The sequence below is a fragment of the Metopolophium dirhodum genome, chromosome 5 (assembly GCF_019925205.1).
Source record: "Metopolophium dirhodum isolate CAU chromosome 5, ASM1992520v1, whole genome shotgun sequence".
NCBI classification, from domain to species: Eukaryota; Metazoa; Arthropoda; class Insecta; order Hemiptera; family Aphididae; genus Metopolophium; species Metopolophium dirhodum.
Window position 1 is genome coordinate 14,787,231 of NC_083564.1, and position 12,913 is coordinate 14,800,143.

The window sequence follows — 12,913 nt, forward strand, 5'->3', positions numbered from 1 at the left end:
ACATACAACCAAATAAGGTATAACTTGAGGCTAAGCATTAAAGTGTTAAAAAGTTAAGTTACTATTTAGTAATGTATTTATTATTACTGATCAGCCATGATATCTTAGTGTAATTTGACAAATATAATATATATTAATTCACCAAAATTAAACTTAATAAATTAGGCAAATAAAATAAATAATGTTACCTACTATAATTAATAATAACTGTGCATAATTAACAAAATAAATATAAATGTGTAAAATACAATTCTTAACAATTATTTGTTATAATTTGAATAATATAGGGTGCTCAGTCGATCATCTGGATTATCCATACCACGATCAGTGCTGTGAAAAGCAATTGCAAAAGGAATGTAAGATCTTTTGGAAGGAGTGAGAACTCAATACACGCATCGAGATAAGAGCATCAATGTATCCGGCCTATAGCATAAGCCATAAATAGCTATTAATTTTTGCAAGAATAAGGAGTTAGTTTTCAAACGTATTACAACCTGATTTGTAAAGGCTAAAATTAAATATTAAATTTAATTACTTGGCTTCTTCATCTCTTTTGGTGCTGAAAATGTAAATGAATTTATTATTTTCTAAAGTACAACAGATAACACATTTATTAATACTCACTAGCTGGTATATTATGTGTACACTGGGTACGATTCTTCTCGACTTCTGAGGTTAACATAAAGGTTAATTACATATTTATATTATGAAACTGATACATATTTAGTATTTACTAAGAAATAACGAAGTTAGATATAAATGATTTAAATTTTGACATTTAGTATTTATAAGTGGAACTTGTTATGTATTTCAAAAATTTAAGCCCCTAAGTATACACTTACGTTTTACTTTCGCCTCGGGGTCTGCAAAGTATAATAATATTATATTATCTTGACAGTATAACCTGACAATGTACTGCTCGCATAATCTAGTCTCACGAGGAACGTCGTACGGGATGGCTATAATATATTATAGTCGAACGTGTACTGACTGTCTCAATGGCTGATCAACGTAAAGCCTAAACAATGATAGACAAGCTTTGTGGTAAGTGTGCGCTAAGAAAGCATTTTCCAAAATTCAAATTTTAAAGTGGCATTTGCACAATTATTTTGAGATTCAAGATTCAAGATGAAATTTGAATTTTGATTCTATTTTATTTTATTTTTACGAATTTATTAGGTATTAAATGTATTTAATGTTGCATCACAGTACTATACATTTATACAGAATAATTTAAATAAAAAGTGATTTAATAAAATTTTAATGATTGACGTTTTAGATAAAATTATATCCTATTATCATATTATATTGGCCTGACTGATCAAAATTGTGTAATGTGGTATAGGGTAAATAGGTTTTATCTATTAATTAAAAATATTAAGAGAGTAAAATAATCCTTTAAATAGAACCTTTTTACTTCAAATTGTTTTTTTGTTGATTTTTATTTTTAAAGAATTAACTAAAACAGTGAGATGCTATATTTGCATGTTATATTGTTATAGAAAAAATACCTGATTTTTCAATATTAGTTATAAACAATTATCCCTATATGATAAAAAGATATTTGATAACAAACCTTAAAAATGCTCTCCTGAAAAATTAGATATTTTAACAGTCACGATGTCTGGAGAGAGAGGCTGCCACCCCCACCCGGGCATGGGAGATACCAACGGGTGCCCACTTAAAAATTCTGACAAAACAAACACACGCGTGTTCAAAACTTACAGTACCCTCCCCAACAGTTCAACAGACTAATGACCTCAACCAAAAAAAAAAAAAATAAAAATATATAATACTAAGTGTCCTTGTTCTGTATTTTAAACAATGGACTGTGTGAATAAAACTATAAACAAATTATTAATTTCCTTTGAATGACTTAAACGAAAAAATAAATTAAATTATGATACATACTATAGTCTTCAACAATGTTGAAATAAAAACCTGAAAAGTCAATTTTGGTATCGTTTAAATTATTTTGTACCTATAGTTACTTCCGTACTGGTACGTATGTTTTAAAACATTTAAAATTAAATTGTACAATCTGTTGATTATTTTTAACGTTCATTTATGTTTGATATACATATTTAATAGTGCAAACCTAACCAACAGTTATTTTTTATTATTGATTTAAAATTACATTATATTGGTATTATTTGGTTAACTATTAAATGGCTCACTTCTTAAATTGTGGAGAGCACACGCACTTGTAATATTTATATTCAATCCTTCACAAGTTATGTAAAATATTATATTAATATTGATATAAAATTAATAAACTTAATTATATTATATATTAATTAGATATATTAAGGTATTTATTTATAGGTACAATGTGATTTTAGATTTTTGTATAATAAACGTAATATATTTACTATAGAATTTCGGTCTCTTATGCCAATATTTAGGATCAATGCTAATATACCGTAGCTCTAAAAATATTAATTTAGGCAATTTAATTTTTATATTCAAATAAATTAATGATTTAAAATAGTAAATCATTATGCAAAACAGTTTACCATTTGAGTGGGCAGTTAATGAATATTTCATATACATCTTTTTAAATCCATCGAGTTCACCTGAATATAAAAAAAAAAAAAATTACTAAATAGAATTACCATAACATTAAAGTTTTCAGTAAAATAATATAGATTTGGAGAACATGAACTCTTATGCAATAGTTGTCCTAATAAATTACTTATGGAATTGACAAACTTTTCTTTTATGATAAGTGCCTCTATATAAGACATAATAATATATTCAAAAATCATGAAAGGTATCAAGAAAATTAAATCTCACATTATTTATGTTTATCGTGTTTATCGTTCTCTATTTGTACATAGTTCAGAGACATTGATATTATTTATTTATTATCAATAACAGTACGTTATCAGCAGCTGTTGTGAAAGGTTATAATATACACTTATAGTTTCTCGCCGTCTCTATATGTGTCACATATTACACTGTATAATAAAGCAAACCATATAAGAGAGGCCTGGTATAAAAAGCTACAAAGTTATAACAAACGCACCATAGCTCATACATAACATAAACCTACATAAAGACCTAAAAATAATTAAAATACAAGATCATATTAAAAGCGCGCTACCTACAAATTTCCACAGTTCACTACCAAGCTCAACAGGCTCAATCCACTTCACACTACATATACCTCCACCCACCACCTAAAAGACGCCTAAATGCGGTTATCCACACGATCAAAGTGGCGTATTGAGACTTCACCTCAGGGGGATAATATTAAGTTAGGACAACCCTCCCACTCAAAAATTTTTAGACATTTATTAGAACAAGGCACCTTTTTATTTACAAAACAAGATCTATATTTCTTTTTTTAATATTTACAAATCTACTATATATAGCAAGTATAATATAGCAACAAAACGAACACGCGCATTTGCCCTTATTATATATTACCAAAATTATATTCGTTCTAGATTGAATAGTTAGTTCCGTACAATAGTGTAATTAGTAACACCACTCTATAATCCGTATCTCCAAAATATTACAGAGGTGATGACTACCAACTGGCAACCATCACGACCGTGAAATAACACTTGATAGAGAAAAAATAAACCAAATTGTAACTTCCTAGTTTGCAAGGAATGAAGATTCAAAGATTGTAAAAGTGGCTCGTAAGGAGTATGCAGTTTGAAGGCCTAAAAACAGTGAACTATTATGCTAGACACTCTATAAAGTTATTTGTTGGCTTTAAAGATGAGGATATCATACAATACAGCAATGCTGTAAAATTGACCACACTAAGACAGAAAAATGTTTCGTAAAGTTGCACTGTTTATTTGTTTATATAATATGCAAATATTTCAAATCCAAAAAGTCCCTGTTTCTTCAACTGTAAAAATAAGTTAACGATGTAATGAATGACCACCAACACATTTTAGAAGAACTTATTTTTTGTGATCATTATATGTAAAATAAACAAAGAACTTACACAAACAATACTATATTATGCTTTATTTAAAATAAAATGGTTTATAAATAAAATCTTACTAATTCGTTGAAAGACGCTGATGTCAACCCAATGTAAAGAGAATGGTAAAACTAAAGAAAAATGAATTTTTTTTGTATATATAAATAACTTGATAAAATAAAAATTTATATAAGATAAAAAAATGTAATCAGTTGTATAGATGATTGACAGTACATGGAATTATATATACATTTAGTTATATATTGAAAGATACATATTATATCACAACAATAACACTTTTTCAAAGTCCGTAAAAAAAAACCAGTTTTTTAATTATTATAAAGATTTGATATTATAGGCCTTTATTATATAAACTAGAATGAAGATGATTGTTATTAAAATCCAACACTTACAATAATAATATGGATCTGTTGGAACAAAACATTTACAATGGTTAAAATTAATAATTTTGAAGTTAAAACATTTGTTGATCTGATAAAATATTATTTTTTTTTTAATATATTTCAACAAAATTTGAATTTAATGATAAAATAATTTCATTGTATAAGAAAAACGATTCTGAGCGAAAACGGTCAGTCAGCCTATGATATTACCAAGTATATTTGATGATATTATTGTGAATAAAGTAATTTATATATAACCTATTTACGTGGAACCTTGTTTTAAATTTTCAATCCTTAGCTATAAAAGTTGAACATCTTATACATATATAACTACAATATAATTATTAAATTTTAAATTAGATAAATTTGGTCATAGTTCAAACTTTAAATGCTTATAAAAAATATTTGTGCATATTTAGTTTTAATATTTTTCAATTGCTATTGTAACAATATATCAGGAGCCTTGTATTAAACTTTCACGCTTTTTGGCTAAACTTATATAATTTTATTGACAATTATAGAAAGAAAAAACTAAAAAAATTGAAAACTGACCGTTTCCGTAAACAGCTCAAAAAGAGTCAAAATTTTTCCAAAATTTTGTGGTGTATAGGAAATTAAAATATAAACATTCAGTGTAATTTTCAAGTATCTACAGTCTTTCATTTTTTAATTACATTAAAATAAGAAAATCCCTACATGAGAAATCGAGTGAATATCTAATGTTGTAAAAATTTGATTTCAAACGCTAATAAAAATTTAATTTGACTTTCTTATAGACATTTTTTTTTAGTGATGAAGGTAGACAAATTTATTAGGAATATTGTATTACATTTTCAAATCTTAAAATGAAAAAGAAAATTTTTTATGATTTTCTAAATCAAAATAATTTGCAAATTGTTGTTATTTGAACGTAATTTGTCAATATTTGTACTTTAAATGATTATGAAAAAAAGTGTGAGTATGGATTTTTAATTTTTCTCATCTGCCTTTGAAACAAAATACTAGGAGCCATCTATTAAATTTTCAAGCTTTTTTAACCAACAAATACAATTTTATTGATAGAAACAAAAACTAAAAAAATGGAAACTTAAAATGTCCTTAAACAGCTCAAAATAAGTCAAAATATTTGGAAAATGTTATGGTGTATAGAAAATACTTATATAAACATGCAGTCAAATTTCATGTACCTGTGGTCATTTATTTTAGAGTTGCACCAAAAACCGAAACTGTTTTCTCAAAAACTGATTTTGCATAAAAATTCCCGTTATTCTTTAATTTTTTTTTGTTTTTCACGGCGCTTTTGAAAACTACTAAATTTTAACTTTTGACCCCCTAAAGTACCAACTAGATTCACTTTTCTATCAGAAAAACTACTGTTGAAGAAAATCTAAGCATTTTTACTGTCCTGAAAGGTGACAAAAAAAGTCACAAAAAAAAAATTAAAAAAAAAACATTATTTTGGTTATAATTTACAGTAGGTTTTTAATTATTTTTTTTTCTAGGCTTATAGTATATTGTTTCAAAAGCAGATGAAAAAAATTAAAAATCCATAGTCACAATTTTTTTTAATAAGCATTTAAAGTTCAAATATTGACAAAATACGTAAAATTCACGAAAATGTGCAAATTATTTTGAGTTAGGAATTCATAAAAAATTTTCTATTTAAATCAAAGATTAGAAAATGTAATACAACATTCCTCATAACATTGTCTATCCTTACAAACAAATAAAATGTATACAAGCAAATCAATTAAATTTTTATGAGCGTTTGAAGGTCATATTTTTACAACATTAGATATTCACTCGATTTCTCATATGTAGTGATTTTGTTATTTTGTTGTTATTCAAAAAAGAATAACTTTGAATACATAACAATTTCACTGAATGTTTATATTTTCATTTCCTATACACCATACAATTTTGGAAAAATGTTGACTCTTCTTGAGCTGTTTACGGAAACAGTTAGTTTTAAATTTTTTTAGTTTTTTCTTTCTATAATTGTCAATAAAATAAAATTAGTTTGGCCAAAAAGCGTGAAAATTTAATACAAGGCTCCTTTACAATAGCGGTTGAAAAATATTAAAAAAACACATGCACAATTTTTTTTTATAAGTATTTAAAGTTTGAATTTTCACAAAATGTATCAAATTTAAAATTTAATTATTATTATGTAGTTAAAAATGTATACAATGTTTAACTTTTATGGCTAAGTATTGAAATTTTAAAACAAGCTTCCACCTTAATAGGTATATATAAATTACTTTATTCTCAATAATATCATCAAATATACTTAAGAATATCAATATATCCAAGGCTGACAGACCGTCTTCGCTCAGAATTCTTTTTCTTATACAATGATATTAATATATAATATCATTGAATTCAAATTCAACACCATAATTTACAGTGACCCACGTGTACTATGTGCAATTATTATTGTTACCTTAATATATTTAAATAAAAGGTTCCACGCTTTACTCCGTCCTTTACTTTATCCGATATTTTTCAATGTTTATTAAGAAAACTATAACATTTTCTATATGCAGTAGATAAGTAAGTGTCAAAATGAAACTAGAACCAATCAATATGAATTATCATCGTAAATCAGTACCAGTAAAATTAATATACTCGGAAGTCTCTGTGTGAGGTTAGGTGATACGGGGGATGAAATCCCTCCATTTTCATAGTTAACATTTTGTATAAAATTGTAAAATATTTTATAAAAATAGTATTTTTCAAACGAGAATGTAGTGTGGTGCCAACCTTTCTTGTGGACACTAGTCTAGCAGATTATTGTAAAAAATAACGTTAAATATTATATTTAAAAATGTATTCCATGAAATCATGGACTCTTCTCGATCCAACCCACAAATCTATACAGACGCTTCCAAAACCAACTAAAGTGTAGAGATCGCTATCATAAACGGTGACCAATCCTTATCGTACAAACTACCAGTATCTATACGGCGGAATACTTTGCACTCCTCGAAAGAGTCTATTTAGCCATTCAACTGCCCGATTCAACTATTAACAAATGTACAGATTCGCTCAGTCCTCTTAACAATGTGAAGTATAACTTGCACTTAAGCACTCTAGTAATTGAACTAATAATCATTGAAAAAGCCAACAAAAACATACGGTTTACATGGACAACAGACCATTATGGAATAGATGGCAATGAGAAAACCGACAAAGTAGCTCGTGAAACAGTTAATAACCCTCTGAACGAAATACGCACCTACTCATCACTCATTGACATCCATTGGATGTACCAATTTATGGGAATCTGGATGGCGGCGTAGACCTAATAATAAACTAAGGTAAATTAAAAATACTACCGTATACTATACTGGCCCAAACCCCATACATCAAGTCGCAACGATGGAGTAGTTATCGACAGACTACGTATAGGTCACTCAAAGATCTCCCATGGGCATCTTATGCGCAGAGAAGATCCTGTAATGTGTCAAACCTGTGGAGAACCTCTCACAGTCAAGCACCTCCTTGACCCTTGTCTACTGTCGAAACCATACAGATACCAGAAAAAGCCTAATAAGTATAGAAATGCCTGACAACCTCTTCGAAGCCCTCAGCCCAACCCAAAAACAAAACCAACAAAATCATCACATTTCTAAAATGTATTGATATGTACAACTTAATAGTTAATTTAAGGAACTATAATTGTATTATTTATAAGATGTAACTAATTTTTTTTTCACAAGTTTATAACCTGTATCATGAATAAAAAAAAAATGGTATTCAAAATGTATGATTCTTAATGTGGATATAGTTTTACGATAGGTACTACAATTATGTTTGTTCTTATGAATATTATTATTTTTTCGATGAGAAACAAGTATTTTATTTTTTCTTTAAATTGGAATACATTACGCGTAAATCTTATAAACTATTAAACGTAATTTCTTACAATTTTATGTTGGTATGAATATGAATGATAATATAAATACAATGGCTCTAGTGTTTCTAGTCTTATTTATATAAAGAGAAGTTATAATGGTATAATGAATACTATTAGTAATAAACTAATACTTAAGTGCTAGTATAGGTACTAGTAAATATTTAAGATTCTGAGTGGAACGATGAATGTATTGATTTTACAATGATGTGTGTTTTTTTATTATTTTTGTGTCTGTCATCACCTTTTAAGACAGTAAAAGTGCTTGGATTTTCTTCAACAGTAACTTTTCTAATAGGAAAGTGAATCTAGTTGGTACTTTGGGGGAGTCAAAAGTTAAAATTTCCTAGTAATTTTCTACACGACGTGATAAAAAAAAGAAAAATTAAGGAAAAACGGGAATTTTCACGCAAAATCTTTTTTTGAGAAAATCGATTTTGGTTTTTGGTGTAACTCTAAAACAAATGACCGTAGGTACATGAAACTTTGACGAAATGTTTATATTAGCATTTTCTATACACCATAACATTTTCCAAATATTTTGAGCTGTTTCCGGACATTTCCGGTTTCCATTTTTTATAGTTTTTTTTTCTATAAATATCAATAAAATTTTATCTGTTTATATAAAAGGCTTGAAAATTTAATAGAAGGCCTAGGATTATAAGAATAGAAGGCCTTATTATAGCTCTAATTATTTTGAGTTGAGAATTCATAAAAAATTTTCTTTTTAAATCTAAGATTTGAAAATGTAGTATAAGATTACTCATAAGTTTGCCTACCTTTATTAAAAAAAAATGTCAAGAAACTTAATTAAAATTTTTATGAGCGTCTGAAATTTATATTTTTACAACATTTGATATTCACTCGATTTCTCATGTAACAATTTTCTTATTTTATTGTAATTAAAAAATGAATGACTGTAGATACTTGAAAATTTCACTGAATGTTTATATTAGTATTTTCTATACACCATAAAATTTTGAAAATATTTTGACTCTTTTTGAGCTCTTTACGGACATTGTCTGTTTTTAATTTTTTTATTTATTTTTCTATAAATATCAATAAAATTCTATTTATTGGGTAATTAACCGTGAAATTTTAATATAAGGCTCCTGATATATCGATCTTATAGCAGTTTAAAAATATTAAAAATACATAGGCACAATTTTTTTTTTATAAGCATTTAAAGTTCAAATGTTGACAACATTTATCAAATTTATAATTTATTAATTATTTTGTAGTTAAAAATGTATAAAATGTTTAAATTTTATGGCTAAGGATTGAAAATTTAAAACAAGGTTCCACGTAAATAGGTTATATATAAATTACTTTATAGTTTATTCACAATAATATCATCAAATATACTTGGTAATATCATAGGCTGACTGACCGTTTTCGCTCGGAATCGTTTTTCTTATTCAATGATATTATATCATTGAAATCAAATTTAACACCATCCATTACAGTGACCCACTTGTAACTTACTGTACAGCAGAGCGATATCCACTTACCCACCTTTTTTATTTTGTAAAATAAAAATGGTATAGTGGGTTTAACTTACCTCTACTGGGGATGTGTTTATCCTTTCCACTCCCCCCTCCACAAAATGACACGTGTGTAGTGTATAGTTATTATATATTATCATAATATATTATATATGACATTTTTGTAATCTATATTATTTTTAAAAACTTAATTTATGTGTCTTTCATTTCATTGTGTATGTAATATTAAGTTAAAATAACTTACTGTATGATGATAAAAAAATATCTTGTGGGTCCAATAGCTGCGAATCGACTAAAAACGTAATATTTTGTTATAGAATGCACGGTGATCAGTTACTTTAAAAAGTTTCTATTAGAACATATTTTGGTTGTTATCAAATTGTTTAAAAATGCAAGTGTCAAACAAAATGAAAAATAAATTTTTAATAGATATATAAATAAAACAGCTTATGTCTTATTATAACCTTAACCTTTCTAAGTGGAATTATATTATATTTAATTTTCAATTCATTAAAAAATATTTATATTATTTAATTTATTAACAATAATAATTAATATAAATGTTATAGCAATAGGAAGATAATGGACGCATGAATTTTATTTAAAAAAAATATAAAAAATAGTTATTTTATTTTTCAAAGTTTAAAAATACCTTTAATCATTTTTCACCTGAGTTCATATTTTGTTAATAATTTTGAAAGATACTAGAGATAATTTGAAGCAACTTTTAATATATAGAAAACAATGTTTTCCAAAATTAATTGAATAAACAAATTTTTATAAGAACAATTGATCTATAAGGTAATTAATTTATCATTATAGTCAACAAAAATGAAAATTCTTGAAATTTATGAAAAATGTCTAAATTATAAGATCAAGCTATAACATTATTTTATATATGTACAGGCACGTGGAAATACTAACATAGATGAATAGACAAATATCTTTCGTAACAATTACAGCCGTCAAAATATTTGAGATCTTCAAAGCAATAATCATCTAAAAAAAAAAATATTCAAATATAAATGAGATACCAATAATATTTAGTAATCATAATTAATAGCCTGGAAAAAATTGTTATAATGATTTTTAGTAAAATAAAAATACTATATGTATTTTATTAAATCTCTTATTAAAAATCTCTTTTAATTGTATTGCTTATCATTTGGCTAGTTTCATTTGATTTTATCTCGTTGGCGTCTCAACAATTGATATAGATTTCAATAACCTATCACCCACTGTTTATTTTCATTGAAACTGGCCTTTTTTTCAAGATAAGGTTTTTTTTGTATAGCTTATGGTACAGCACGTCCTCTTAACTTTTAAGACACAAAAAAACACATTATTTGTAAAATCAAATATTAATAAATTTGCCAACTCCGCTCAGAATCTATAGCGTCTAATTTCAAGGCAATATTATTTAAAACATAAGAATACAATTTTGAATATATCAAATAAAATTTATTACAAGGAATCACAGCATAATTTTGGTTGATTGAATTGGACACCTTAACGATTATCACAAAAATGTATAAACTATAAATTAAAATCATTATAATGAAAGAAAATTTCGTAATCGTTTGTGTAAGAACAATAGTAAAATACTAAATTGTATCAACTTATTGTTAACTGGTTACGATATATTTTGTTATGTCTTAGATCTAGAACAGTTGTGTAAACTATACAGGCGTTATATGATATTTGTTTTTTTGTAAACAATGTAAAAAAAGGTGGAGGGTTAAAAGACGCAATTGAATAACATTTGTAGGTATGCCAAATCAAAACATAAATTTAAGTTTTTAGTTTCTGAACGTTCCGATAAATGTATCAATTTTACAATTTTTTGTTTTTATTTTTTGTGTCTAAATATTTTTATATAGTAGAAATAACTATTTGGTTTTTCAACTTTAGTGTTATTTCTGTTCGGGAAGTGAATCTAGTTGGTTTCTACTTTGAGGAGTCAAAAGTAAAAAAGAGGAAAACTAGGTAACCCGGTCCCCCCGCCACCATCTTAGCAAGGTCCTTCTTGCTAGTTACTGTGTCACAGGTTTCCAAAAAATAAAAGTCGTAGTAGTAGGTTTCAATAGGTTTGTATAATTTACTCAACTGGTATTGTTATTTGTTCTTATAACACAAAAAAAATATCATGCAACAAGCTTACAATAAGTTAATACAATTTATTATTTTACTTGAAACATTATGGTTACTGACGCCCTGGCAATGTATCATAGGTTACCAACCTATGACGCATAAAACACCATACTGGTAAAGGGCGTAGGTAAATTGAGTCCCAAACTAAATTACTGTTTTTCAAAAGATGTGAATTGAGTCTCTCGTATACACGGTGATTCATAAATCATAAAACACTAATTATCTCAAAAAGCATTAATGTTTTTGAAAATATTTGTACATAGTTTCAAGTTGTTCAAAAAACATTATATTTTAAAAATTTTTTATCCTTATAGTTTTTTAAGTTTTTTACTTTGTTGAATGGTGGTATAGAGTTTTAAATTCATATTCCAAAGCAGAATATTTTGATTCATAAAAACTTATTTAGGACGAGTATTCTATGAGGTATAAGCATTAAAAGTTTAGTTGGGCGGAGTGGAGTGGTATGGGTTTACCCCGAAAATGTGGAAAACCACTACTCCGCTTGTCTAAACCTTAAATACTTATAACTCATAAACTACTCGTCCTAAATTCGATATGTATGTATTAAAATACTTAGAAAAATATTCTGCTTGGGAAAATGAAATTGACACTCTATGCTGTCATTCAAAAAAGTAAAAAACTTAAAAAAATATAAGGATAAAAAATATTTAAAAATATTATTTTTTAATAAAAATGTTGTTTTTTTAACAACTTGAAACTGTGTAAAAAATATTTTCAAAATTATTAATACTTTTTGAGATAATGAGTGTTTTACACTTAATAAATCACCCTGTATTATTAGATAAGTTTTAAAAATTACCTATGTATGTACAGTCGTGCACCATTAGTTAATGTGAACATATAAACACACCAATGTCACGTATTAATAATTAGATAAAGTTCACCAAAATATATTTTTATTGAATTTGAAAAATCTATACATAATGCCGCACAACAAGTTTGGCCAGCAATTAATATTAAAGGCTGTCGT

General features: G+C 26.4%; 1 protein-coding gene across 1 annotated transcript in view; it reads right to left on the reverse strand.

The window, feature by feature from the left end:
* Positions 1 to 11,360, reverse strand: part of LOC132945002 (uncharacterized) — a 28,672-nt gene extending 17,312 nt beyond the window's left edge. Inside the window, exons 1-13 of the mRNA XM_061014600.1 lie at positions 11,240 to 11,360; positions 10,696 to 10,770; positions 10,016 to 10,063; positions 9,828 to 9,863; positions 4,360 to 4,374; positions 4,027 to 4,077; positions 2,517 to 2,576; positions 2,373 to 2,429; positions 2,178 to 2,225; positions 1,912 to 1,941; positions 843 to 863; positions 625 to 669; positions 536 to 559 (exon numbers count right to left, since the gene is read on the reverse strand). Coding sequence (XP_060870583.1) covers positions 536 to 559; positions 625 to 669; positions 843 to 863; positions 1,912 to 1,941; positions 2,178 to 2,225; positions 2,373 to 2,429; positions 2,517 to 2,576; positions 4,027 to 4,077; positions 4,360 to 4,374; positions 9,828 to 9,863; positions 10,016 to 10,063; positions 10,696 to 10,770; positions 11,240 to 11,324 — 595 coding nt within the window. The 5' untranslated portion in view covers positions 11,325 to 11,360. The remainder of the gene's footprint in view (positions 1 to 535; positions 560 to 624; positions 670 to 842; positions 864 to 1,911; positions 1,942 to 2,177; positions 2,226 to 2,372; positions 2,430 to 2,516; positions 2,577 to 4,026; positions 4,078 to 4,359; positions 4,375 to 9,827; positions 9,864 to 10,015; positions 10,064 to 10,695; positions 10,771 to 11,239) is intronic.
* Between the last annotated feature and the right edge of the window lie 1,553 nt (positions 11,361 to 12,913).